Genomic DNA, 26,895 nt, shown 5'->3' on the forward strand with positions numbered 1-26,895 from the left:
TGTTGTTTGGGATTTTTGTACTCATTAGAGCCTAAGCCCTCAGCACTGACCTCATTGATGAGCAGGTAAAGAACAGGTGGTTAATCAAGCCTGCTCCATGTACATGATGCCTGTATCATTCTTATTGCTTCAAACACCACCCTCTGCACCACTAAAAGCCATATCTGTTTTCTCATACTTCCCTCCATAACTTTTTCTACTTCAATTGGTTCTTTACTGATTAGCCTTACCCCTGTACTAACTAATATTGTAGTTGGTTGCTTCTCCATCTCAATCTTGCCTTTATTATTTTCACCTCAAAAACACCAATTGATCTAGTCACACCACTATTCTCATCACCTACCTCCCTGTGCCAAACCCAATCCTATAGTAACTGCCTGATTTCATTCCTTCCCTCGTCCCATTAATCTTTTTTTGGTCTTACTTATGCCATGCTTTTGAGTTCAAAGCACATGCTTTAATGAGATTGTGTTTATCCAGAGCAGGGCTGGAGGTGCTATTTCCATTTATAGCAACAACCAACTGAACCACTATGCATTGCATGTGACAGTGGAGGAGTAGTGAAATTAAAAATGACGGTGAGATGATAATAAAACACAGGTCAGCCGGAAAATAATTAATAGGAAGGCTAGAAAATAAATAGAGACGTGGAATTCTCTGCCAAAAAACGATAATTTAAATTAATAAATTATTTTTTTAAAAATCAGATGTGTAAAAATAAAACGAGGAATAGAATCGAAGAAAGGGAAAGCAGGAAATCCTATACAATTGTGCAGATTTTGAACCTGGTGTCGATTAAAAATTTGTTTCGAATGTGGAGTTCAGTACAAACTGATTACATTGTGCTTGGCCAAAAGAGGGGGACAACTGCTCAGAAGTGGGAAAGCTGCTTTACTCCAAACAGGTACAATCTGGATCTGTACTGCGCAAGTTGCTACAGAATACAGTTTGTATTTGTTATGCCTTGGAAAATGCTGTAAAAATTACAATAAGATCCTGCTGTGTTTTGAACAAAATCATGCATAACAGCGTCAACAAGAGGCTGGACACCAGTCTGCATTTAATAAGTAACTGAACAGAATTGTGAGATTTGCGGCACCAGCAAATGGTGACTGGAGAAGAAGAGGAGTAAGGAAAGAATGTCAAAGTTACACGTGTTGACACGACTGCACGCACAAGTGTGTGTGAACTGACTGTCAGCTGAAGGGTGGCGCTGAGGGGGAAGGATATGAATAGACTCCCAGCCGGAGGGTGACGCTGTGAGGTGTGCGGGTGGAGGGGAAGGGAATGAACAGACTCCCAGCCAGAGGGTGGCGCTGTGAGGTGTGGGGGTGGAGGGGAAGGGAATGAACAGACTCCCAGCCGGCGGGTGGCGCTGTGAGGGGGTAAGGGGATGAACAGACTCCCAGCCAGAGGGTGGTGCTGTAAGGGGATGAACAGACTCCCAGCCGGAAGGCGGCTCGGTGAGGGGGTGGGTAAAGGGATGAACAGACTCCCAGCCGGAGGGCGGCGCTGTAAGGGGATGAACAGACTCCCAGCCGGAAGGCGGCGCTGTGAGGGGGTGGGTAAAGGCATGAACAGACTCCCAGCCGGAAGGCGGCGCTGTGAGGGGGTGGGTAAAGGGATGAACAGACTCCCAGCCGGAAGGCGGCGCTGTGAGGGGGTGGGTAAAGGGATGAACAGACTCCCAGCCGGAAGGCGGCGCTGTGAGGGGGTGGGTAAAGGCATGAACAGACTCCCAGCCGGAAGGCGGCGCTGTGAGGGGGTGGGTAAAGGGATGAACAGACTCCTAGCCGGAAGGCGGCGCTGTGAGGGGGTGGGTAAAGGCATGAACAGACTCCCAGCCGGAAGGCGGCGCTGTAAGGGCGAGGATCAAGTGGCTGCCAGGGCCTGTGCTGTTACTGTTTTGCTGAGCACAGAGGAATGGGATCAGGCTTGGGTTGTTGATTGGTGATGAATTGGAGTTCCCTCTTTGCTTTGATGAATGAGAGAACTCGAACCTGTGAGAGAAGAGCAGTTGCTGCAAAAAGTGAGTCTGTTGGAGTTCATTCCTGCACTTGGTTAATATGGTCATGGGTGACCCTGTATACTTTAGTGTGATGAGCACAGCTAGCCATACCTTCACTCAGAAATTATTTATCACAGTCACCTCGGTCTGTATCCGAGTCCTCGTAATGAGCGCAAAAAAAAACTATAGATGCTGGAGTTTGGGAAAAAAATTCTGGACATGCTCAGCAACTCCGGCAGCGTCAGCGGAGAGGAACAGACTAAACGTTTCAGGTTTGGAGGATGATAAATAGCTACACATCTGAAATGTTAAGACTTTGTTCCTTTACACCCAAAACTTGTACGTACTGATGTATACCTAAGATCTCTGACTTTTGCCTATATAATCTTTTAGTGCAACTATCCCAATCTAATTTTGATTATTGGCTTCGTGCTGATCCCTGACACTATTTGAGCAGCCTATTAATGGGAAGCATGACAAGGCCATGGAGTGCATACACTCACAGTCATATTTGTATCAATAAGATATCATGACTTTTGTGACTCCAAGCATAGAACTTGTAGTGATGGAGAGTTTGGAAGGTGCTTAAGGAGCCTCAAGGATTTTCTGCAGTACACTTAGTAAATAACACACACATTGCTGCTACTGTGAATTAGTGGTGGAGGGAGTGGATGTTTGTGGATGGCATGTCAGTCAAGTTAGCTGCTCTTTCTTGAATGGTGTCAAGACCCTTATCTACCCTGGAAGCTGCTTTGTTAAACAGTATAGTTTTAATTGGTTAAACTGCAGTGTGGTGTAATTACATTTCCTATATAGTCTGTGTGCATACTATGGATATTCTTTCCTGATGTCTGCAAAGTTGTATAGGTCTACTGCCAGATTCTGTTCTCATCCATGGAGTACCCTCCTGTTGCATTAATGCAGTATACTTATGCTTCCCACAGTAGCACTGTTCAAACATTCTGAATGCTGGGATGGATCGCAACCCATCTCCACCACCAAGTGATGAAAGCACTGATGAGACAACCAGAGTTGATGCAATTGGGAACACAGTGTACAGCAAGCACTGGTTGTTCAGCACACTCATGAAGCTGATTGAGGTAACATTTATATTCTGTACTTTTGCCACTGTATATTAAAGGAGAAAGTGAGGTCTGCAGATGCTGGAGATCAGAGATGGAAATGTGTTGCTAGAAAAGCGCAGCAGGTCAGGCAGCATCTAGGGAACAGGAGAATCGACGTTTCGGGCATTAGCCCTTCTTCAGGAATGAGGAAAGTTGGTCCAGCAGGCTAAGATAAAAGATAGGGAGGAGGGACTTGGGGAGGGGCGTCGGAAATGTGATAGGTGGAAAGAGGTCAAGGTGAGGGTGATAGGTCAGACTGGGGTGGGGGCGGAGAGGTCGGGAAGAAGATTGCAGGTTAGGAAGGCGGTGCTGAATTTGATGGATTTGACTGAGACAGGCTGGGGGGAGGGGAAATGAGGAAACTCGTGAAATCCGAGTTCATCCCTTGTGGTTGGAGGGTTCCTAGCCGGAAGATGAGGCGTTCTTCCTCCAACCGTCGTTTCGCTGTGGTCTGACGATGGAGGAGTCCAAAGACCTGCATATCCTTGGTGGAGTGGGAGGGGGAATTGAAATGTTGAGCTACAGGGTGGTTGGGTTGGTTGGTCCGGGTGTCCCAGAGGTGTTCCCGACGCCCCTCCCCCAAGTCCCTCCTCCCTATCTTTTATCTTAGCCTGCTGGACCAACTTTCCTCATTCCTGAAGAAGGGCTAATGCCCGAAATGTCGATTCTCCTGTTCCCTAGATGCTGCCTGACCTGCTGCGCTTTTCCAGCAACACATTTCCATTAATATACTGTATATTAAAACCCAGTTCCTATTTTGAAATGGTAGGAATGCAGATTTGATCAATTTCATTAGGGCTTCCTCGCTCCTCAGAAAACTCAGATGGCAAGTATATTGAACAAAGTTGACTCAATTGCATAAATTGTAAGACAGTTATAACTGGTCTGTGCTGAGTCACCTGATTCCACTTAAAATGAAGTGGGGTTATGGTAAGGGGAGAAAGCCAGCAGAGTGCACTGTCAAGTAGACCATGATGTGCATGTTTGACTGTATTGGCTTCATGCTGATCCCTGACATTATTTGAGCAGCCTATTAATGGGAAGCATGTCAAGGCCATGACGTGAATACACTCACACTCATATCTGTATCAATAAAATATCATGACCTTTGTGACACCGAGCACAGAACTTGTATTGCAATTACAGATTTTACTGGGGTATCTAGCAAGAAAAAGTATGCACAACAACATAGTACCCGATGGCAGGAGACATGCTAAATGTATAAACTGTTTCACTTTCTCAGCTTGTCTGTCCAGAAGGTGAAGAGGCAGAAGGATCAGATTCCAGAACAGAGACAGAACTGGATGAAGATCTGGAGAATGAGATCTGTAAAATGTGGGACATGTCAATGGATGAGGTAATCATGGATCTCCATCAGATCCTTCAATGTGATGGTTAATGTTATCTGATTGAATGTAGGTGACTGATATATCTGGAAAGAATATCCTACCTATATCTAAAGTCTCAAAATCGCTTTGCTATTCACTATTCCATCTTTAAATTCCTTTTGCTGGCTCAAAAATCAATCTCTGCAGTGAGAAAGAAAGATGAACTAATCTCTAGCTTTGACTTTTTCTGCTTCTGTTTTTTTTAACTTCACTGTTGCTTCATTTCACTGAGAGAGCTTTAAATGAAATGGGTGACTTTGTGGTGAATTCATCAACCAATTAATTTTCCACTTTTACTATAGCACAGTACATTGAACTGCCAGACCAGCTCTTGACGAAAAAGACACTGTGTGATCAAATGATAATGTGAACATTTTGTTTTCCAGTCATAGCTTTGTAGTCTGTATTGTAGAAAAGATTGATATAGGTCAGGTTGTATTTGCTGAGTTGTTAGGTGGTTGGTGCTTTTTTTGAAATGCAGCCATTTTATAGTAGTTGACCATGCAGCTTAAAGGGCTAGGTCTTTACTGCACTGTTCTTAACCTTAGGACATGCATGATGGCTGTTCCTGTCAATATCAGATGTTTGGGTACTGTCTACTGACTCAGACGCATGTCACTATTGCTTACTCACTAAGCTTTGTGTTTTGTGCTGCAGGATGTTGCTGTGTTTCTTCAGGAATTCAATGCTACAGACATCTTGCTGGGCATCATTGGTAAATCCAAGTGTCCCCGACTAACGGTGGGTGAAGCTTGCAGTAAGTGAGGGTTATTTGCAACGTAATGTGTTCCTGTCTAGTTTATTGTATGGTAGCCTCAATACTTATAGTTTTTGGGAGAGTGAGAGATCTGGCAATCAAACTTCTCCAGCATAGATATCTAATTTTAGATATAGACAATTTATGTGTAGTTTGCAGCAATTTCATGGTATCCATTTTGCAATACCTTTTAACTATTGGGCATGATACGCATCTGGTTATTAATGAGACATGGTTCTCCTCTTACTATCCTATGTCTGGGTAATTAGCTGATGCCAACCACCATTTTTTTAATAATCAGGATCAAAAGGCAACCTGGTTGTACCTTTATGAGGAGATAACTGTCTGGATGGTTTCTGCAGACATAAGCTGAGTGTCTTTCCTGGTTATTTAATCTGGAGTTCTGGAAATAGCTACACAGGACAGCAACTTTAGAATATTGGTTAAAAGGAAGTGCATTACACTCTGAAAATAGTTTTTCTCACCGCATTTCTGCAGCTACCGAATCTAATCACCTGCACTCTCCCTTCCATCTGTGATACCCTAGTCTCCAAAAAAAAAACACCTAACCTACACATCCCTGGTCTGTTACCCTGGTCCCCATGGTAGATGTTCACCACCCTTCAAAAGTCCAAGGGATGTAGACTTGAATGGTAAAATGCATAGCTAATTTAGCTAGTTATGGTGAGGTATGGCTGGATTACCTAAAGCATTATTGGACTTCTCACTATTCCAGGATCATCCTAGCATGAAGGTCTATCTCTTGACTTCTTGTCTCCACAACAAACTATCTTTTTAAACCCTTCTCCCCATTTCCTTGATTCCAGAAATAAATGCAGGGAGTTCATGGGGGGCAGCACACTGGTTCAGTGGTTAGCACTACTGCCTCATAGCGCCAGGGACTCAGGTTTGAGTCCACCCTCGGTCTGTGTGGGATTTGCACATTCTCCCCATGTCTGCGTGGGTTTCCTCTGGGTGCTCTGGTTTCCTCCCATAGTCCAAAAATGTGCAAGTTAGGTGAATTAGCTGTGCTAAATTGCCTACAGTGTTCAGGGATGTGTAGGTTAGGTGTATTACTCGGGGTAAATGTCAGGGAATGGGTCTGGGTTACTCTTTGGAGTGTTGGTGTGGACTTGTTGGGCCGAATGGCCTGTTTCCACGCTGTCGGGATTCTATGATTATTTTGTCAATGATTTTAAAACAATCTGAACAGCTGCTTCTGTCACCTTCCCTTTCACCCAGGCAAACTTCCTTAAAATTCCCTTTTGCCCCCACCTCAAATTTACACATTTCTCCTTTCTCTCTCATATATCCCTTCAGGTCTTCTCCAAGTTTATCTTAACTATACAAACCACCTCTTGCTTCCTTATTCTCTCTAAGCTGCTGACTACCCAACTTCTCCTCCAGATCCTTATATTAATCAATAATGAAAATTGTTCTTTCTCTTTCAAGTATTCTCCTTCTCTCCTCTAGATCTGCTATCATCATCCTTAAAAGCAAAATTCTTGTCCCAACTGTCCTCTCAAACTACAGTCCAATCTCCAGCCGACCTTTAATTTCCTAAAATATTTCAGTGTGTTATTGCTTCTTAAATTGGTACCCAGCATTCCCAGAACTCCATTTTTGAATTCCTCAACCCTTCCAATCAGCCTTGTATCTTTGCTGCTGTAATAAATCAGTCTGATCAACAGTCACAATAACATTCTAAGTAATTATAACAACATTAAATTATTCCTTCTCATTGGTCTTGAGTTGTCTGAAGTCTTCAGTGGAGTTAACTACAGCATCCTTCGCTGATACATGTTGACTGTCACCCAACTGGTGCATACATCTGATTCCATTCTGATCTATTGGAAGTTGCGCATATCTAGGGTATCCATTAGATTGGTCCTTGTTCCTGCTCGTGCAACATTACTTCTGGCATGGCCACCCAACACTGCTGTCACTCAGTAACATTTCCAGGAACCAAAATTCTTCATTCGCTTGTACACTACAACACTGAACTCTTCCTTAGCATCATCTCTCTCAACTCTGCCACCGTTGCTAAATTATCAGACTGTTCATTGGTATTGAATATTAGATGCAGGAATGCCCACCAATTGAATATTGGACAGACCATGATTTTGATCCCCTCAGCAAAAACCATTTCCAAACTACAAATTCTACCTTTCTCATCGGTGAATGGTTGAGAGTAAACCAGACTATTTACAATCTTGATGTCTTTTTTTGACTGAGATGAGTTTCTGACTACATATGCCACCACTGAGGCCTCCTAATTCCATGTCCGTAGCATTGCCTATGTAGCCTCTGCTGCCAAAACCCCCTGTCATCAGTTTTTTTACCTCTGGACTTAATTATTCCAATGCATTCCAGGCTGTCCTCCCACATTCTACCTTCAATAAATTTGAGGTTTCTCAAAACTCTGTTGTTTATGTCTTAAGCTACCCCAAGTTATGTTCCCCTACCACCCCGAGTTCACTGATCTTCACCTCTTTATTTCCTTACCTCTTCTTCATTATTGAGACAGTCCTTAAGACCTACCTCTTTGACAAAGCTCTGACATAGTATTTCCCTATGTGGCTTGGTTCCATATTTTGGTTTGTAATTCCCACGTGAAACACCTTGGGATAGAAGTTTTTTTCATTCTTTTAATGATCCACTTCAAAACGAAGAGAGGTGAAACTTTGTAAGTAGTTAACTAAAAGAAGGGTTTAAACTTAACATGTATGAATCAAAGTCTTCACCATGAAAATACAACTATCAGAAAAAGCTATGGTACTGTGTTAAGTCACTTAATGAATGAGCTAATGGTTATGTTTACATTCTGCACAGAATACTGTTTTGTGTGCTGCTGGAGGTGGGGTAGGTTTTGGTTTAAGATTGTATGATGTTGAGGACAAGAGAGCATTTAAATATTACTTACCTGTAAGAAATTAAATGTTGGGGGCAGAATTCATGCTGGGATAGTGTGTAAACGGTCTGAGGAAGGAGTGACCTTCAGCTAATTGCTCATTTCTCATTCCATTTTGTTTCTGCAACAGTGATATGTTATTGCTTAATAAAGTCTCTTCTTTTTCGAGGTTAGGAGATTTGCGTTGGTATCCTGGGAAATATGGCTTGTTACAAGGAGACCTGTCAGGCAATCAGTAATAATGATAATCTTGTGTGAGTATTGTATACAAGCTATGGTACACATCCTTCCATAAATAACTAGTAAGAACATTAACTCCCATCCTTAGAGAGTGTTGTTGGTGCAGTAGGCTTTTGGAAAATCTGGCATAAAAATTGAATTGAAGATAAGCCCGCAGCATAGCATATTTCTCTTTTGTTGTTCTCCCCAGCTCTCCTGTACATGGAGCATGAGCTGGACAAATCATAATTGAAATTTTCAGTTACTAGAGACTTCATTGTACACCAGAGAGGCAATCCCCTCTGTAACCTCTAATAACGGCATCAAAGTTAATGAAATTTTAGAAGCGACATATAGGAACTCTGTAAATCTATTTCCTGTGTTCAGTTTATCATCAAAAAGGCCCCCTCCTACTTTCTGGATAGAATCAATTAACCAGTAAATTTGGCTACTTTATTTGAAACACAAAGTAGAAGATGCTTTACTCAGGCCTATCGGATATAAGAAATAAATCCAGAAAAAAATGAACTTAAATCTGAATCTTACAATGCTGTGCTAGTGTTACTTGGTACTGTGATTAATAGCACAAAGTTTGCCAGTGTAGTATGAAACACCTGAAGTGATCAGATGTATGAAGACTCCCAGTATTAAAAATTGGCAGCTGTTTCAGTGCATGATGTTTGTGATACATGTGTAGAAACATTTGAGGTACTCAAATAGGCAGAGGCAGCATTTGCCCAGAGACTGTATTGCAATTTTACTCCAACTACAGATCCTCTGAGATACTTGTGGCATCTACTTTGCTGTTACATAGAAACAGAGAAGATAAGAGCCGGAGGAGGCCATTCAGCCCTTTGTGCCTGCTTACCATTTGTCACATTCATGGCTGATCGTCCAACTCGACAGTCTCACCCTGATTTCTCCCCATGATCTTTGATCCCATTTTACCCAGTGCAATATCTAGCTGCCTCTTGAATATATTCACTGTTTTAGCATCAACTACTTCCTCTGGTGATGAATTCCACAGGCTCACCACAATGTCTCCTCATCTCCCTCCACCCCGAATCCTCAGACTGTGACCCCTGGTTCTGGATGCACCCACCATCAGAAACATCTTCCCTGCACCTACCCTGTCTAATCCTGTTAGAATTCTATGTCTCTATGAGATCCCCCCTCACTCTTCTGAACTCCAACAAAAACAATCCTAACCTGATCAATCTCTCCTCATACATCGGTCCCGCCATTCCCAGAATCAGCCTGGTAAACCTTTGCTGCACTCCTTCGGGAGCAAGCGCATCCTTCCTCAGAAAAGGAAACCAAAATGCATGCAGTATTCTAGGCTTGGCCTCACCAAGGCCCTGTACAACTACAACAACATATCCCTGTTCTTGTACTCAAAACCTCTTGCACTGAAGGCCAACATACTAATTGCTTTCTTTACCGCCTGCTGCACCTGCATACCTACCTTCCACAACTTGTCCACAAGGACACCCTGATCCCGCTACACACTCCCCTCTCCCAATTTATAGCCATTCAGGTGGTAGTCTATCTTCTTGTTTTTGCTTCCAAAGTGAATAAATTTCCACTTACCTAAATTATACTGCATCTGCCATTGATTTGCCCACTCAGCCAACCTGTCCAGATCATGCCGAAGGATCTCTGCCTCATTTCACCATCACAGTTCACCCTCCCATCCAACTTGGTATCATTTGCAAACTTTGAGATGTTACATTTTGTTACCTCATCCAAATCATTATATTGTGAATCATAAATATCTACACCTGCTAACAACATTTCAGTAAGTGAAGCAGCTGGATAACGATAAAGTGAATTTGACCTAGGATGAACAATGTGAGTTTTTTGAAGTTGGAGTTTCAGAATTTAAACGTTTTAGGATGTAGTTTGTATTGTTGTCATAGATTTGATGTATCAAACTAAATATTCCATGCGATCAGTGAATCACGTTGTTTGCCAACTTTCGTTAGAAGTTCAAATTTTATTTGAAGGTGTTTTTCAGCAAGAAGGAGCTCTTTATAGCTGCAGAGTATAAGATATTGATTAAGAAAGGAAGCAGTATAATTTATTGAATCTAAAACCTGTGGGAGAAGAATTTTGGGATTTTATTCCAAAAGAGAAAATGCTGGAAAATCTCTTTTGGTTTCAGATTCCAGCATCCGCAGTAATTTGCTTTTATTTGGGAGTTTATACCCTGTTTTTTATTGTTTCTGTGGTTCTTTAAAAACACTATAATTATTCTAGTTGTTCTAGGAATGTAAATTATGGTGGGTGGCATGGTGTGTTCAGTGGTTAGCACTGTTGCCTCACAGGACCTGGGTTCGATTCCCCTCTTGGGCAACTGACTGTGTGTAGTTTGCTCAATCTCCCCTTATCTACATGGGTTGTCCCCGGGTGCTCCAGTTTCCTCCCACTCTGAAGATGTGCAGGTTTGGTGGATTTACTATGCTGAATCGTCCATCTTGTTCAGAGATATGTAGGTTAGATGGATTGGCCATGGGAAATACAAGGTTACTGGGAGAGGAGGATGGGTCTGGGTGGGATGCTCACGAGGGTCAGTGTGGACTCGATAGGCTGAATGGCCTGCTTCCTGTAACAGTTCTACGATTCTATATTGGCAAAAGATGACACCTACAGGCGAAGAGGGAAGAATTTAGGGAGAAAATGTTATAAGGTTTGTTGGATTTTGAGATGTGTTTTAGAATAATTGGCTATTTTGTTGATTATCCTGTTTCTTTCCTTTTCCTCAGTAATGTTTTGCTGTTGCTACTAGGAGATTCTGACCCACCTACTCTTTTGGAGACAAGCAGGTAGTGTTTTGAATATTTTTGAATACTGTGCACACTCAATTTATAAAGGTCATGTAATACTTGATTACTTTCTAGCTAAATGACTTCATGAATTAACTGTACGTATAAGGAAAATTTAATATGGAACTTTATTATGTTGGTAATGGATCTTCTCTGGAAACTGCTGTAATGCTTATAGTGAAAGTGCTCCCATAATTCTGTTAGGCAAGGAATGCTAAGTTTTGGACTCAGCAATGATGAAGGAACAACTATATAGAATCAAGTTAAAATAGTGAGGGACTTAGTTGAGAAGTTGGAGCTAATGTGGCTACATTGTATTCCTGGATGTGGTATGAAGTCTGATCTATGGAAACGTGTATCCAAGTGTGGTCAGTGTTTTAGATGGGGCATGTCAGCAAAGCTGGCAGATAGGCACCATCCTAGTACAAGTGTTAATCTATCTTTCTTTATCAGATGCTGACTGATTTATTTATTTTTATTTAACCTTTTCCATACTTCTGCTGTGCTCGATAACTCTGAAACGAGCCATTCCTCAGTTTGGATGAGATGCATGATCTGATCTGAATTGGCAATATATTTACTGGTGTGGAATTGGTTGTCAGTCGTCACAGAACATCTGATCCTGATCATGGACCTGGGCATGATTCTTCATTGCACATAACTGAAATGAACATAAACGGTTTCAATAAGATATAAAAGTGTTTGCTATCTGTTGACTCGAACTATGAGAAGTAACTAAAAATAGAATTAACCATCATCAGCCCAAACATGGAATGTGTCTGGAGGGGGCATTGTGTGCTGTAGAATGAACGTAGGTCTGTCACTTGCGATGTTGATATTCTAAGAATACTAGGCTACATTAATGCCACTTGTGGCATCTTGATAATGATCCCTTTTTTGGTTAATGCCTCTATTTTGCAGGTTAATACTGGGCTGTCTTTCTCAGCCAGATGTGTCCAGCATTTGGGTTGATCAAATCCACAAGCAACACTCTGTTCGGGAGAACGTATGTTTCATAATGCAGAGCTCTACAAATGGTAAGTGGTTTACTCTTTTGTGAAAGCCATTTCTTCAATACCCATGTGGTGGCAAAGTCTGCCTTTGTTTTCATTCTCTTGATTTTTATTTGAGAGATGTCTGCCTGGCTTTTTGGGATGTTTGGGTGGAAGGTTGTAAGCTAGGAGAGGATGCCTGTGCATTTGAAATGGTGCAGAGTCTGATGTATTCTTTGAATGACAAGCTTGCAGTGATACATTGACCTGTGAGAATTTCTCAGTCCTGAGTTAGTGGAAGTCCTCTCACTGTTAGATGTTTGGGAATTCAAACCCACTCTGGGGACTTCAGCAGGAAATCTTAGCTGAAACATAAGATGAACTTAGGGCATGGTTAGGAACATGTGACTGGGATATCAGGCTATTACAGAAATATGGCTCAGAGGGACAACACTGGCAGGTTAATATCCCAGGGTACAAATGCTTTATGAGTGATAGAAAGGAAGGCAAGAAAGATGGGGAAGTGGCATTTTTGTTAAGGATAACATACTGGTTGTACATCGGGGGGATATTCCTGGGAGAATGTCCAATAATGTTATATGGGTAGAACCGAATTAAGAAAGGGATGATCACCTTATTGGGGTTGTACTATAAGTCGCCCAATAAACAGCAGGAAACTGAGAAACTATTTGTAAGGCGATCTCAAATACCTGTAAAAATAATAGCGTTATAATGGTAGGGGATTTTAACTTTCCAAACATAGACTGAGACTGCCATAGTGTTAAGGGCTTGGATGGAGAGGAATTTGTTAAGTATGTGCAACAAAATTTTTTTATTCAATATGTGGATGTACCTACTAGAAAAGGAACAAAACTTGACTTTCTCTTGGGAAATAAGGCAGGGCAAGTGACTGAGATGTCAATAGGGAGCACTTTGGGGCAAGTGATCATAATTCTTTTTGTTTTAAAATAGTGATGGAAAAGGATCAACCAGATCTAAAAGTTAAAATTCTAAATTGGATTTAGAACTTTCAAAAGCTTATTGGGAGAGGCTGTTTGTAGGTGAAGAGACAGTTGAAAAGTGGGATGCCTTCAAAAATGACGTAATGAGAATTCAGAGAGAGTATATTCCTATTTGTGCAAGACTGGTAGGTGTAGGAAATCCTAGATGACTATCAAGGAAGAAGGAGGAGGTATATGTCAGTTGGGGTTGAGCGAATCCCCCAGAGAAGTATAGGGGCAGTAAAAGTATACTAGAGAGGGAAGTCAGGAGGGCAAAAAGGGGACATGAGATAGCTTTGGTAAATAGGGTTAAAGAGAGTCCAAAGAGATTCTACAAACACATAAGAGCAAAAGATTAACTAGGGAGTGTATAGGGCCTCTTAAAGATCAACAAGGCTGCCTGTGTGTGAAACCTCAGGAGATGGGTGAGATAGTAAAAAATATTTTGCATCACTATTTATTGTGGAAAAGGACATGGAAGCTAGGGAACTTGGGGAAATAAATAGTGAAGTCTTGAAAAGTGTCCATATTACAGAAGTGAAGGTGTTGATGGTCTTAAAATGCATAAGTGTTGATGAATCCCCAGAACCCAATAAAATGTTTCCAGACCTTTGGAGGAGCTAGGGAAGAGATTGAATCATAGAATCCCTACAGTATGAAACAGGCCATTTGGCCCATCAAATCTATACCAACCCTCCAAAGAGCATCTCACCCAGACTCAACCCTCTATCTTATCCCTGTAACTCTGCATTTCCTATGGTTAATCCACTAGACACTATAGGCAATTTACGTAACCTGCACATCTTTGGACTGTGGGAAGAAATCAGAGCACCCAGAGGAAACCCATGCAGACACGGGGATAATGTGTAAATTCCACAGTTAACTGAGGGTGGAGTTGAACCCAGGTTGAAGGTGCTGTGAGACAACTGTGCTAACCACTGAGCCACTGGGCTGACAGTCTGGGCCCTTTGCAGAAATATTTGTATCATTGGCAGCCACAGGTGAGGTACTGGAAGACTGGAGGGCTGCTAATATTGTCTCATCATTTTTAAAAAATGACAGTGAAAGACTGGGTACTATAGACTAGTGAGCCTTTTGTCAGTGGTGGGTAAATTGTTGGCGGGGATTCTGAGGGACAGAACTTACTTGCATTTGGAAAGACGAGGACTGATTGGGGATAGTCAACCCTTTACTTGTGGGAAATCATGTCTCACTAACTTGATTAAGTTTTTTTTTGAAGAGGTAACAAAGAAGATTGAAGGCAGAGCATTGGACATTGTCTACATGGACTTCAGCAGGCATTTGATAAGGTTCCGCATGATAGACTAGTTAGCAAAGTTAGATCACGTAGAATCCAGGGGAAGCTAACCAATTGGATACAAAATTGGCTTGAAGGTAGGAGACAGAGTATGGCAGTAGAGGGTTGTTTTTCAGACTGGAGGCCTGTGACCAGAGATGTGTTACAAGGATCAGTGTTGATTCCATTGCTTTTTGTCATTTATATAAATGATTTGGATGTGAATATAGACGTATGATCAGTAAGTTTGCAGATTATGCAAAAATTAATGGTGTAGTGTACAGCAATGAAGATTATCTCATAGTACAATAGACTGAGGAGTGATAGATGGAGTTTAATTTAAGTAATTGTGTTGCATTCTGGTAAGGCAAACCAGGGTAGGACTTATACAGTTAATTCCGTGGGCAGTGTTGCCAAACAAAGAGATCTAGGGGTGCGGGGGCTTAGTTCCTTGTAAGTGGAGTCTCAGGTGGATAAGGTTGTGAAGAAGGCATTTGGCACCCTTACCTTCGTTGGTTGTAACAATGAGTATCGGAGTTGGGACATCATGTTGAGTCTGTTGAGGACATTGGTGAGGCCATCTTTAGAATATTGCATTCAGTTCTGGTCTCCCCTACAGGACAGATGTTGTTAAACATGAAAGGGTTCAGAAAAGATTTACAAGGCTGTTGCCTGAATTGGAGGGTTTGAGCTGTGGGGAGAGGCTGAATAGGCTGGGACTTTGTTTCCCTGGAGCATCAGAGGCTGAGGGATGACCTGACAGAGGTTTGTAAAATCATGATGGGCAAGAATAGGGTGAATAGCCAAAGTCTTGTTCCCAGGGTAGAGGAGTCCAAAGTTAGAGGGCATAGGTTTAAGGTGAGAGGGGAAAGATTTCGAAGAGATCTGAGGGGTAACGTTTTCACGCAGAGGGTGGTGCATATATGGAATGAGCTGCCAGAGGAAATGGTGAAGGTTGGTACAATTACAGCATTTAAAAGACATCTGGATGGGTATATGAATAGAAAGGGTTTAGAAGGAGATGGACCAAATGCTAGCAAATGAGTCTAGATCAGTTTAGGAAACTTTGATTGGTGCAGTTGAATTGGAGCAAAGGGTTTGTTTCCATGCTGTATGACTCTATTAGCATCTAAAGGCAGTATGTAGATGTATCCCCCATTTTTCAAGATACAGACTTTCCGATGAGATTGTAAATCAAGGCCACGTCTGTCTTTCAGGTTATCCTAAACAATCCCAAGGTACTATTTTAAAAACAAGTCGGAGACTTATCCCTGTTTTCTGGCTAATATGTATTCCTCAACCAACACTCATAAAAACAAATCATCTGGTCTTTATGTCATCAATGTTTGAGAGACGTTAATGAACATAAATTGTCTGCTGCATTTCCTATATTAAAACTGCGGTTACTCTTCAGTTAGCTGTGAAGCACTGTGGGATGTACTAAGATAATTGAAAGCATTACATAAATGCAAGTTTTTTTTTGGATAGTGGTGTTATCAATGTATTGTCTTTGGTATGTATTGCCCTGAGCTATAAGTACTGCAATCCTATTTGTAGCATGTGCGATGTCTGGGTATCAGAATCAGGCTTGACAGCACTGCTTTGACATTGGTGGTAATTTCTTTTCTCTGATTCAGCTGATTTGTTGGGGAAGATTGGTGAGGTGGTCGATAAACTCTTTGATTTGGACAAGGAACTAATGCTAAGCTGGGTCGTGGAGTCAAAGGGGTTGGCTGATGCATCAACTATAGAAAAAGAAAACTCAGCTGAAACTGCATTTGTCCCTTGCTTATTGGAAGCAGCCAGACAACTCAGGTAAGTTTTGGGAAGAGGGTTTTAGCCACTGTTTTCATAGTTTTTGTATGGTGAATATAAACCCAGTGAAATTTTGTTGCATATTTTTCTTCCCTTCCTTGACATTGTTTCCATTTAGGGATAGGCTGGCCACTGGCCATTGTAAACTCAGTGACTCCTCAGCTACCTGGACTACACATCCTCACACCCAGCTTCCTGTAAGGACTCCATCCCATTCTCCCATATCTCTGTGACCATCAAATTTGTTCTGATGATGCCGCACTTCTGCCATCACCACTTCTCTTCCCTCCTACAACACTGATCATGTTCCCCAGTCCTCACTTTCCACCCCACTAGCATCTGAATCTGAAGGATCATAAGCCACCATTTCTGCTACCTCCAGAGAGATGCCACCACAAGACACACATTCCACTCCCGTCCATTGTCAGCATTTTGAGGACACCCTTCTCTACTGCCAACATCTCTTTATACCCCATGGCACCTTCTGTGAAATGCAGAAGGTGTAGAACCTACCTATTTACTTCCTCCTTCTTCACTATCCAAGATTCCAAGGTGAAGCAGTGATTTACTTGCACTTCACTCAATCTGCTCTACTGTATTCGCTACTCACAACGTGGTGTCCAGTACAATGGGGAGACAAAACGCAGACTGGATGACCGCTTTGCAGAACACCTATGTTCTGTCCATAAAAATGACCTCAAACCTGCAGTCACCTACCACTTCAACACATCACCAGGCCTCTGGGCAACATTTCTGTCTTGGGCCTGCTAAGACTGCTAAGCACAGGCTGGAAGAACAGCATCTCGTTTTCCACTTGGTGACCCTGCAGCCTTTAGTACTCAAAATCAAGTTCAATGCTTGAAGAGTCTGAGCACCTCCTTCCATGTCCTTCACCCACCCCCACATCCCAGGTTGCGTCAAGCACTGCTTTCAGCACAGGCAGCTCATTTTCATCTACTTATAGACCCTAGGATCTGCTTTTCTTACTCCGTGGCTTACTTTCGTCCATCCCTTTGCCTAACTTTCTCGTCTCTGGGCTCCTTACAGACCTATCTGTTCATTCCTTTATCTCCTCCCAACCCCTAAGCATCAGTATAATTACCACATTTTCCTAGCTGCCTTCAGTTCTGATAAAAGGGTCATTAGACTCAAAACATTAACTCTGCTTTCTCTCCACAAATCTGCCAGACCTGCTAAGTTTCTCAGGCAATTTCTGGTTTTGTTTCAGATCTTCAGCATACACAGTTCTTTATTTTATTAAACTTTCTTTCTCTTTTTCAGATTCTCCCCCACCCAGTAATTGATAAATTATATACTGTGGGGATAGAATTTAGGTAGTGGGGGCTGTTGTCACTTGGTTGCACATGTGAATTTGAAACAAGGTGACATGTGGACTGATGCATTTTTGAAAGACAAGCGTACAGTGTTACATTGAACTGTGGGAGCTTCTCAGTCTTTGTTAATGGTAGTACTCTCATTGTTAGAAGTCTGTGTCTTTAACCCAGTCCATATTTCTCAGCAGAAAATGTAGCCTGAAACTGTAGAATCTATAGGAGTTGCCTAATGTTGGAGGAGCCATCTTTCAGATGAGATCATAAAGCAAGGTCATATCTGCCTTTTCAGTAATGGATGTATAAAATTTTCACACAAACTCTAATCAAACAGTGTAAAATGTGCTGTTACACTCTTGGAATATTTTGCTGTTTTTCTGTTGAATGTAGTTTAGTTTGGTTAACTATCAGCAATGTGTATTACTTTACATTTTGCTTTGTACTAGAGACTGTTATCCCAACCAAATTGGAATTTATGTAGAATGCTAACTACATTTCCAAATTACATCAATAACTGAAAATATTGCATAGTAACGCAAGCTAAAACAACTAATCAAATTTATTTAAAATCATAGAAATTCCAAAAGCACAAAACTAGATTAAGAGTTGAAGTTATTAAAGAAAACTGAGCTGTCTAAATCTATAACTATATATGAGTCTCTTGATGACTTTTGGCATTTCAATTTGCAGTGTTGTATGAATGTTTCCTAACTTGACTGTAAATGATTTAGGAAATCACAGCACAAAACTCTGCCTTACGTAATCTTGAATAAGCGGTGCCACTAAGAAACCACAAAGTAGTTGGTGTTAGAAAATGGTAAAAGGTCATATCATTGCAATGTTGAGAATTGTCCTCAGTTTGTTGCTGAGGCACACTTTTTGAACAAGTATTAATTTACACTTGACCTCAGTGTGCTTGATGCTCATAACGGGTAATGTAAATGGAGTGCACTACAAAAAAAGTTGCTGAACACAAAAAACTAATACAAAGAAGCCAAGAGCCCCAGTTCATAGAAGACCCTGATAGCAAATAATGAAATGCAACTTACCTGGGCACTTCCTGGACAGTTTTGTGAGGTGCTAAAACATCAGTAATTTAGGTTCTTTTTAACTCATTCTTGGAATGTGAGTGTTGCTGGCCAATTATTACCAATCCTGAATTGTCCTTGAGATGGCGCTGGTGAGTAGTCCTCTTGAAATAATACAGCCCATAAGGGGTGGGTACCCACAGTGCTGTTAGGTTCCAGGATTTTGACCCAATGTGGGCAAAACATCAGTGGTTTAGTTCCAAGTCAGAGTACTAGTGACTTGGAGAGGATCTTGTAGATGGTTGGGATCACAGGTTGGAGAACTTCCTGCTCCTTGGATGCAGTCTGAACTGCTGTGCTTTTCCAGCACCATTCTAATCAGATAATGGATAATCTAAGAGATTTGACACACGCAAGTAAAATTGGTATAAGTGTGGATGTGTAGTTTGTGTGCTAAACAACTAGTATTCCTGAGATCAAATCTGTCCAATTATAGAGACCTGTAATTGCTGCTGTTTGCATAGGGTGGTGGTCAGTATATTTTGATCTCTGCTATTTGCTGTTTTTAGGTCAGACAGTATTGAAGGGTTAGAAGTTTACATGCATATACTACAGCTGCTCACTACAACAGATGGAGGAATGCAGGCAATAGGTAATTATTTTCAACATTTCATATCTGCAATTCTTTCATATCTCTCCCATTGTTCTTAATGTTTACAAATGGTGAAATTCTACTTTTTATTCAAATTGCATCAATATTCCTTGCCAACATTAAAATAGTGTACGTACTTCCTGCTATTAATCTGTGTGTCATATGTTCATAATGCAAACATGCCTGCTTTTGAGCTGAAATTTGTTTGACAAATCAGAACTTTCACCTAAAAAGCCACTGATTTTAAAAAAAAAGTGAACCAATCAGCTCTGTAAAAGTGATTTTACATGATCATTTTAGGTCCATTTAAGTATTTAAAACAACTATTGACAGTCTTCCTTTTGAGCATTGTTGCAACTAAGGTTGGAGGAGTACACCATTACTCTAGTCCTGCGACTCCTCGAGTCACAATATAAAACCCAAATAAATATATTTCATTACCCAAGATAATCGAATACCATATATGATATATTAGGTTTTAGACAAAAAAAATCTAGAAACTCAGCTTCTTAATAAACACAATTACAGATTTATCATCAGTAAAATGTAATAATTGATTAATATATGCTACTACAGAAATACAATTGATTTTCTCTAAATATCATAAAAACAGAGTTGAAAACATACACACACATTTCAAGAAAAAGAAAAACACATTTCTCTGCAAAAACTTAAGCATTCAGCCTATATAATCTTCTGATAAACAAACTCTGGCCAATGGGTTATTCTTGAAGGCAAAAGGATAAAGCGTAGTATGTCAGAGTCTGTTGCTGTGATGTTTTGGCATGTGTGGTTAAGTCACTCATCATGCATGATGCAGTTTGCTCAGAAAATGCCATTTTGCGATGTTCTTTCAAAAGGTTACACCCTCAGAGTCATAGCCATAGTCATAGAGATCTACAGCACAGAAAAAGGCCTTTCGACCATTATGTCTGTGCCAGTCAAAAACAACTGCCTGAGTTTCTAAAGCCATTTTCAACTGCATGGTCCATAGCCTTGGCATCGCAAGTGCGCATTTGAATACTTCAGAACACCATGAACCTATGTAGAGGATTTCATCTTAGAAATGAGAGAAATGAGCAGTTTGATCTTGGCAGTTTCTCTTCAACTCAGCTTGTCCTTAGCATCTTTTCCTCCAACTCAGCAAGATAAAACAGTTTCAGCAGCGTCGATAGCAAAGCAAGCAGTTATCATCCGTCATGTGAAACCATCTTGTGATTTCCAGTAAGTCTCGTTAAAAATAAGATCCAGTGTTCACAGTGAACTCTCCTTTATTGAAACTACTCCAGCTTTGTCCACTAAACTTGTAATAAATTCCTTGACAATTATCCTTCAAAGCCTGATTCCTCAAAGCAATATGAAATACAAGGTGTCTTCATTAGCAGCTTCTCTTTCTTTTGTAATAATTAAACAATTCTAGTTATCCTGTTGAACTTTAATAGATCTTTTGAAAGATATTTTTAAATACTTCTGTTGGTTGCACTTCTGGCTGACTGCAGTATAGGTTCAATATGATAAAAAAAAATAGCAAAAGGCAAATTAGGGGTATCTGGGATCAAGTTATTTTGCATTTGCACCTACAGCAGTCCCATTAGAATATGACAGATGATATCTGTAATGTCAAGTATATGTGTAGAAATTGGATTCCTTTAATCCCATTCATTATTTTACAGGATTAATGAGCATAGAATTTCAAAAGGTGAATGGGATGGGCGTTATCAGAGGTTGCCCTATGGAACAGGTCACAGTGAGCAGCAGTACGTAACATGCTGTATTCTTGGCATGTGGTGACTCTGGATTAGTCCCAGAGGAACTAACCCCTTAGAAGAAAAATACTGGGATAATTCCCATCACAAGTTATACAGAGATACCTTAACTTGATTTTGATGGAACTCCTAAAATTTACTTTTTTTCAAGAAAATGTAAGAACAAGAATTCTGTCCGTGCAGGGGTTTTCACTATGCAACGGAGAGGCATTTTGAACAAAATATACCATTCTGACTTCCTGTGTCTTTAACTCTGCCTCAGGCATAGTTGTGTTTGCTGATTACATCACAATGAATCTCCTTTCTTGTAGTAAGAACTCCAGACAAGGCTGAGGCAACCTGGACTCTACTGTATGACATAGTTCGCACTGATCTTTGTCAGGATGATGACCCAGCTATCATTGTAGAGGAGCAGGCAAGTGTGTTGTCCTCCACTCTGGCTGTCCTTTCAGCAATATTTGCATCATGCATGGAGGAGAATTACATCAAGATTGAGCGAAGTGAGTGAGTTCAATGTGTACTGGGAGAGTTGGTGGGAGAAAATGGCATAATAAATCTAACTCTGACATTTTGTGGGCGGTAATGAGTTTCTTTAATGAGGTGATCAAACCAAGTACAAATGGAGAGAATTACAATCTCAAACAATTGTTCTAAGAGCAGGTCATTATTACGTAGTTCTCTTCTTGAGTGGAGTCATAATCTGAGTGGTAATCAGTTCCTGTAGCTCTATTCAACTGCTGACTTCTTACAATCTTTTATTCCTTACAATCATTTCTATTATGTTTGTCTTGTTATCGGTAAACACTCAACCTGTATATAAGTGAAAGTGAAATTGGTTATGTCAGCTTAATGAATTTAGACTAGGGGAAAATGAGGCTGAACAATCATTCCTAACTCAACACTTGGTTCATTCCTTTTTCCTTTAGACTTTATAGCATTTTAGTATAACTGAATGACTTAATAGGCCATTTAAGAGTTAATCACATTGCAATAGGTCTGAGGTCACACAGAGGCCGAATATGTTCCTTCCCTAAAGGACATTAGTCACCCATATAGGTTTGTAGAACTGTTAACAATGGTTTCATGCTGAGCATTATCAGCTACCATGGTGGATTTGAATGCATTTTCCAGAGCATTAGGTTAGATCTCTGGGTTACTACTCCAGTAATATTTCTACTACCACACCACCACCACCTCGGAATAATATCACAGGTATATACTATGGTTACATAGAGAGACTGAAGCAACTGTAATTATTCTCCTTAGAGTATTGAAGGTTCAGAGAAGTTATCAAAATGAAGAATTTTGATAGAGTGACTATTATAAACTAGTCTTTGGTGAGAAGGTCAGTAACCAGAGGTAATTAACAAAAAAAAATTGGAGATTAGGCTAAATATTCATGAAGTGAATGGGTGGTTTAAACTCCCACTGTGTACTTTGCTCAATTTGGTTCATTCAGTTGCAGTATTCTTCACCTGTGTGTTATGTCTGGTGCAGACCTTCCTTTGCTTGATACGCTGCTGCGAGTTTTGTTCTATGCAGAGGAATCTCAAAAGAGACCATCAGAGAGAACAAGGAGACCCAGCACAGACAAGTGGTCTGTGCCATCTCCGATATCTGGTGCCCAGAAAGGGAAACAGCGGGAAGGAGACTTTCACTTGAAAATTCTCCTGGATATCTGTTGTGAATTTCTGTCTGAAATCTTCATGAACATTGGAAAGGTATGGATGTATATTGGAAATATTAGAGGATGAACAGTGCATGCTAATTGTGTTTAAATATCTGGAAATTCTAGGTGTTAACTGAGAATTCACTCTGGAGCCCTTAAAAATAGAGACTCTGGTTTTGGTGTTAGAAAATGCATGGTTGTAATCTTTAATTAACAATTTATAAAAATGTAAAGTTCTGTTCTCCATAAATGGCTTTCGGTTTTTCTAAAATTTATTCTGTTGTGAGATATGGTCTTGCATATAAGGTCGGCGTTTGTCACACACAAATGCTCTAATTGCTTTCTAGGGCCATTTCAAAGGGCAATTAAAATTTATCCATGATGCTGTGGATCTGGAGTCACATGTAGGTCAGACCAGAAAAGGATGGCAGATTTTCTTCCTTAAAAAAAGAAGGCATTTTCCAACAGTTGCTGGTAGTTTTATGGTTACCATAGCTGAGCTTTATATTTCCAATTTATTCATTGACTTTAAATTCCACCAGCTGCCGTTGTAGAATTTGAACCTGCGTCACTGCAGTAATGCCCTGGACCTCTGATTTATTAGTCACAACCATCTCTGAAATGTAAGAAACTGGCGATAGAGGTAACAGTGGGTTGGGTGAAAGGAAACTAAAAATGATTGAGTGAGAGCAACATTGGGAATTGAGGAGATAAACAGAGGGAGGATGGATGTTGCAATTGGTAATGGGAAAGAAAGGATGAGGCTGAGGATATAGAGATCACTGAGTGAGCACTTGTACTTAGATTACCTCTTCTGAAAATGTTGCTTCTTGAATCTGCTGCTTATAAACCAATCACTAGCCACAGTGTGATTGACAATTCCTCAGTTCATGTAACTGCTCAGGTTTTGGTTCGGCATCATTACGGTGCATTGTGGTAACTATGATTCTCTCTGTTGTACTTATAGGAGATTGTCTCAAAAAGCTTTAAAGAAGGATTCCTGAGCCAAGAAATGTGTACTTCTGCTTTTCGCCACCTCCTCCCTCAGTATCATACAGCTGTGAGTATATTTGCATGACTTGTCTTCAGGGATGAGGGATTTCAGCCATTTGGTGGAATTCTGACTTTGGGATTATGGAATTCTGCTGTTCTTAATTATTTTTCTGACATCTCCCTCTGACTGACTGTTCCAACTTGTTGAGACTTCACTAGAAATAGCATGATTTTTCACTCACTGCTACAGTTGTCAAAACAGATTGAAGGCAGGACTGGAGCTTGTTGAAATTGATGTATTATCTACACCTATAATTTAGTTGAAAGGACTGAGCATAAAATCCAATTTTCTTGTAGATGCCATGCTAATGGGGGAATAACCTGTGAGGATGGTGTAAATAGGCTGCAGAAAGCTAACAGATAGAATATAATGTGGGGGAAATCTGAGATTGTTCAATTTGGTAGGAAAAATGGAAATGCCGAAGATTATTGAAATAGAGAGAGACTACCAGGAAGCTCCATGTTACAGCTCTAGATTTATCAGTTAAAGGGAAGACCAAATCAGTCAGTTAGAAGCGTTTGGAAAACTTTGCAGATTTATGAATTAGCTTTCGAGATCATATTCTGCTGCAAGAATTTACTTCATTCTGTATTAAGTGTGAAGTGCTGAAATGTTTAAATGCTGAGGTCACTTTGGTAATTTTATACAAATGCATTAGTCCTTATTTACAAAAGATGAGCAAAGGGAACAATAATGTTTCTATGCTTATAAAGCATAGTAATTCCATTAATTTGCAGTGGCACAAAAACATTTGCATTTGCTGCAAATCATAAAATACAGAGAATATTAATTGCATCTTGCTTTGTCCCAAAAGCATTTTGGTCCTTTTTCTCAATATCATCCTTGATTCTTTGAACCATAGTAAAATTACAGCACAGGAGTGGCCTAGTATACGCTGCTGAAAGTTTAGCAAATCCTTACCCTCCGTTCTTAATTCAGCACAAGTCAGCAAGTCATTAACTATGAGAGAAATGAGTGTTAAACTTTCAGTGATATCTCTCCTTCAAAGTGATCAGGCTTAAATACGGAAAATGCTGGAATCAGATTATGGGCTCATCAGGATGTGAAACTAAACGGTTAATTTTTCAATGGAGAGCTTTCATCTTTTTTCAAGATGTTACAGGATCTGTCTTGCATTTATCCAGATTTTATTAAATATTTTTGATATAAATTTTTATGCTCATCAAGTTCAAGGATGTTGTTGCATGCGTTAATCTCTCTTGATCTCTTCATTCCTGCCTTGTATTTCCTGCATTTAAAAGTTTTCTCTGAAATTGTGCAACAATTTGTGGGTTGTTGCTACAGAAGGAAGAAAAATGAAAAGTAGATGCTGATTTTGCAAGGACTATGCATGTCTTTAGAAGAGCTGATTTCAGTGCAAAACTGCTGGGCTGGTTTGATTTCTTCTCACTGAGTTTCTGCATTTGAACCATCTCATAAGAAATGGTAGATTTCTTGCTGGGTCTTGGTTTTATGGATACTAATAATTTGTGACATCACTGCAGAGCCTAGTCACTAATTGTTAGTAGGCTATTTCTACATAGTACTGAAAATGTGTTGGTGGAAAAGCGCAGCAGGTCAGGCAGCATCCAAGGAGAATTGACGTTTCGGGCATAAACCCTTCTTCAGGAAGATATTCCTGACGAAGGGCTTTTGCCCAATACATCAACTCTCCCTGCTCCTCAGATGCTGCCTGACCTGATGTACTTTTCCAGCACCACACACTCAACTCTAATCTCCAGCATCAGTCCTCACTTTCGCCCTGATGCATCATTTTGTCCAACTTCACTTCTCAGTTAAAATCAATGATTAGGAGTAGAGACTCATTGAATTTGTTTCCTATTACCCACGACCAGTAATGCTCAGACAAATTGCTGTGTTCCCATCAATGCTCATTTCCCAATCTCAGATGGGACAATGTTCTTTTAAAGATGGTGCTGATGAGCATTGTTGGAGCAAGTTAAAACAACTTTAATCTTTGCCCAGTTGTGCAACAGTTGATTCGAATAATCTTGATGGAACATTGTAGAGGAAGCTTTGCTGGGCATCAAATCTGTGATGCACATGACTTTGTAATACATAATGGAGTATTTCAGATCAAGCTTTAATCTGCATTTATTTGTACCTTCCCTCGGAGTTCTTGTGGCTTATGTTATGCCTAACATGAGAAGTGTTCCTTTTCCTAGCACTGACATCTTTCAACAAGATGAGCATAAAAATTTGTACTGATAAAGGTTTTAATAAAATTATTGTATATTTCATCCAGTTCTCAGTTATCTTTGCTGATCAATACCTGTAATGTCTCCTAGGTTGAAAAATTCCACACCATCGTATTGGAAGTACAACCGGACACTGCGGAACAATTACTACTGGAGTTTCCCAATCTAAGATCCTGACTGGGAGTTGTTGCTGCCACTGAGAGGGGGGTACTATGTTGTGTGGAGCAGATGGCCGCAAGACAGAAAAACTCTGAATTGTCTAAATGCACATACCTCTGCCAGACATTACCTGGCAACAATAACGTTGTCAATCACAGACGTATCACATCACACAACTGTATTTGGATTTGTGAGCAACACAGGATCGCATGTTCATAATTGGATTAATGTCCTTATACAGTGTTTGTTTGAGTATTTATGCAGTACATGTGAGGTTTCTTTCTCGATGTAAATGTGAAAGAGACTAGCAGTTGTGGAAAGTTTCAGGATTGCTAAAGTTACCGACAAACTTCTGCTCTGTTTTGAGCATCCTGAGAATGTGACATCTCAGGAGCAGTTTCATCTTGAACCATCCAAGGACATGTCACAGTTTCAGGGCTGAAAGTTGACACCTAAAGCTGCAGCCTTTATCTTTATGTTTACCCTGCTGAAGCTGTGATGTGTTGAACTATAAATGTGCTCTATCAGCACTAACCTGTTTACTATGTTACTTATGCTGAAAAACATAATATTCAACAGTGCGTATTTTTCTTCAATAAATGTTTGCTTTGCTATCTCAATCAGCGGTCAGTGAATAAAGAATGTTTAGCTGATTGAAGCCTTTCAATGAGATGTTTTCA

The 26,895-nt window shown here is 40.5% G+C and overlaps 1 protein-coding gene across 1 annotated transcript; it reads left to right on the plus strand.

Moving 5' to 3' along the window:
* Positions 1 to 1,890: 1,890 nt before the first annotated feature.
* saal1 (serum amyloid A-like 1) lies at positions 1,891 to 26,868 on the plus strand. Its single transcript, XM_043686087.2, has 13 exons — positions 1,891 to 2,029; positions 2,953 to 3,108; positions 4,376 to 4,489; positions 5,178 to 5,261; positions 8,363 to 8,442; positions 11,173 to 11,232; positions 12,154 to 12,269; positions 16,160 to 16,337; positions 19,266 to 19,348; positions 21,426 to 21,614; positions 22,612 to 22,835; positions 23,751 to 23,843; positions 26,147 to 26,868. Exons 2-13 carry the CDS (start codon positions 2,983 to 2,985, stop codon positions 26,231 to 26,233), a joined length of 1,434 nt encoding a protein of 477 aa, XP_043542022.2. The 5' UTR covers positions 1,891 to 2,029; positions 2,953 to 2,982; the 3' UTR covers positions 26,234 to 26,868.
* The last annotated feature ends 27 nt before the right edge of the window (positions 26,869 to 26,895 follow it).

Source organism: Chiloscyllium plagiosum, unplaced genomic scaffold (genome assembly GCF_037043375.1).
Source record: "Chiloscyllium plagiosum isolate Xiang-an unplaced genomic scaffold, Cpla_swu_hap1 HiC_scaffold_18, whole genome shotgun sequence".
Taxonomy (NCBI): domain Eukaryota; kingdom Metazoa; phylum Chordata; class Chondrichthyes; order Orectolobiformes; family Hemiscylliidae; genus Chiloscyllium; species Chiloscyllium plagiosum.

Coding starts and splice junctions, on each gene's coding strand:
- saal1 (XM_043686087.2), top strand. CDS start 2,983: ATGGATCGCAACCCATCTCCACCACCAAGTGATGAAAGCACTGATGAG. Junction 4,490..5,177: donor GGGACATGTCAATGGATGAG/GTAATCATGGAT, acceptor TTTGTGCTGCAG/GATGTTGCTGTGTTTCTTCA. Junction 5,262..8,362: donor CCAAGTGTCCCCGACTAACG/GTGGGTGAAGCT, acceptor TTTCGAGGTTAG/GAGATTTGCGTTGGTATCCT.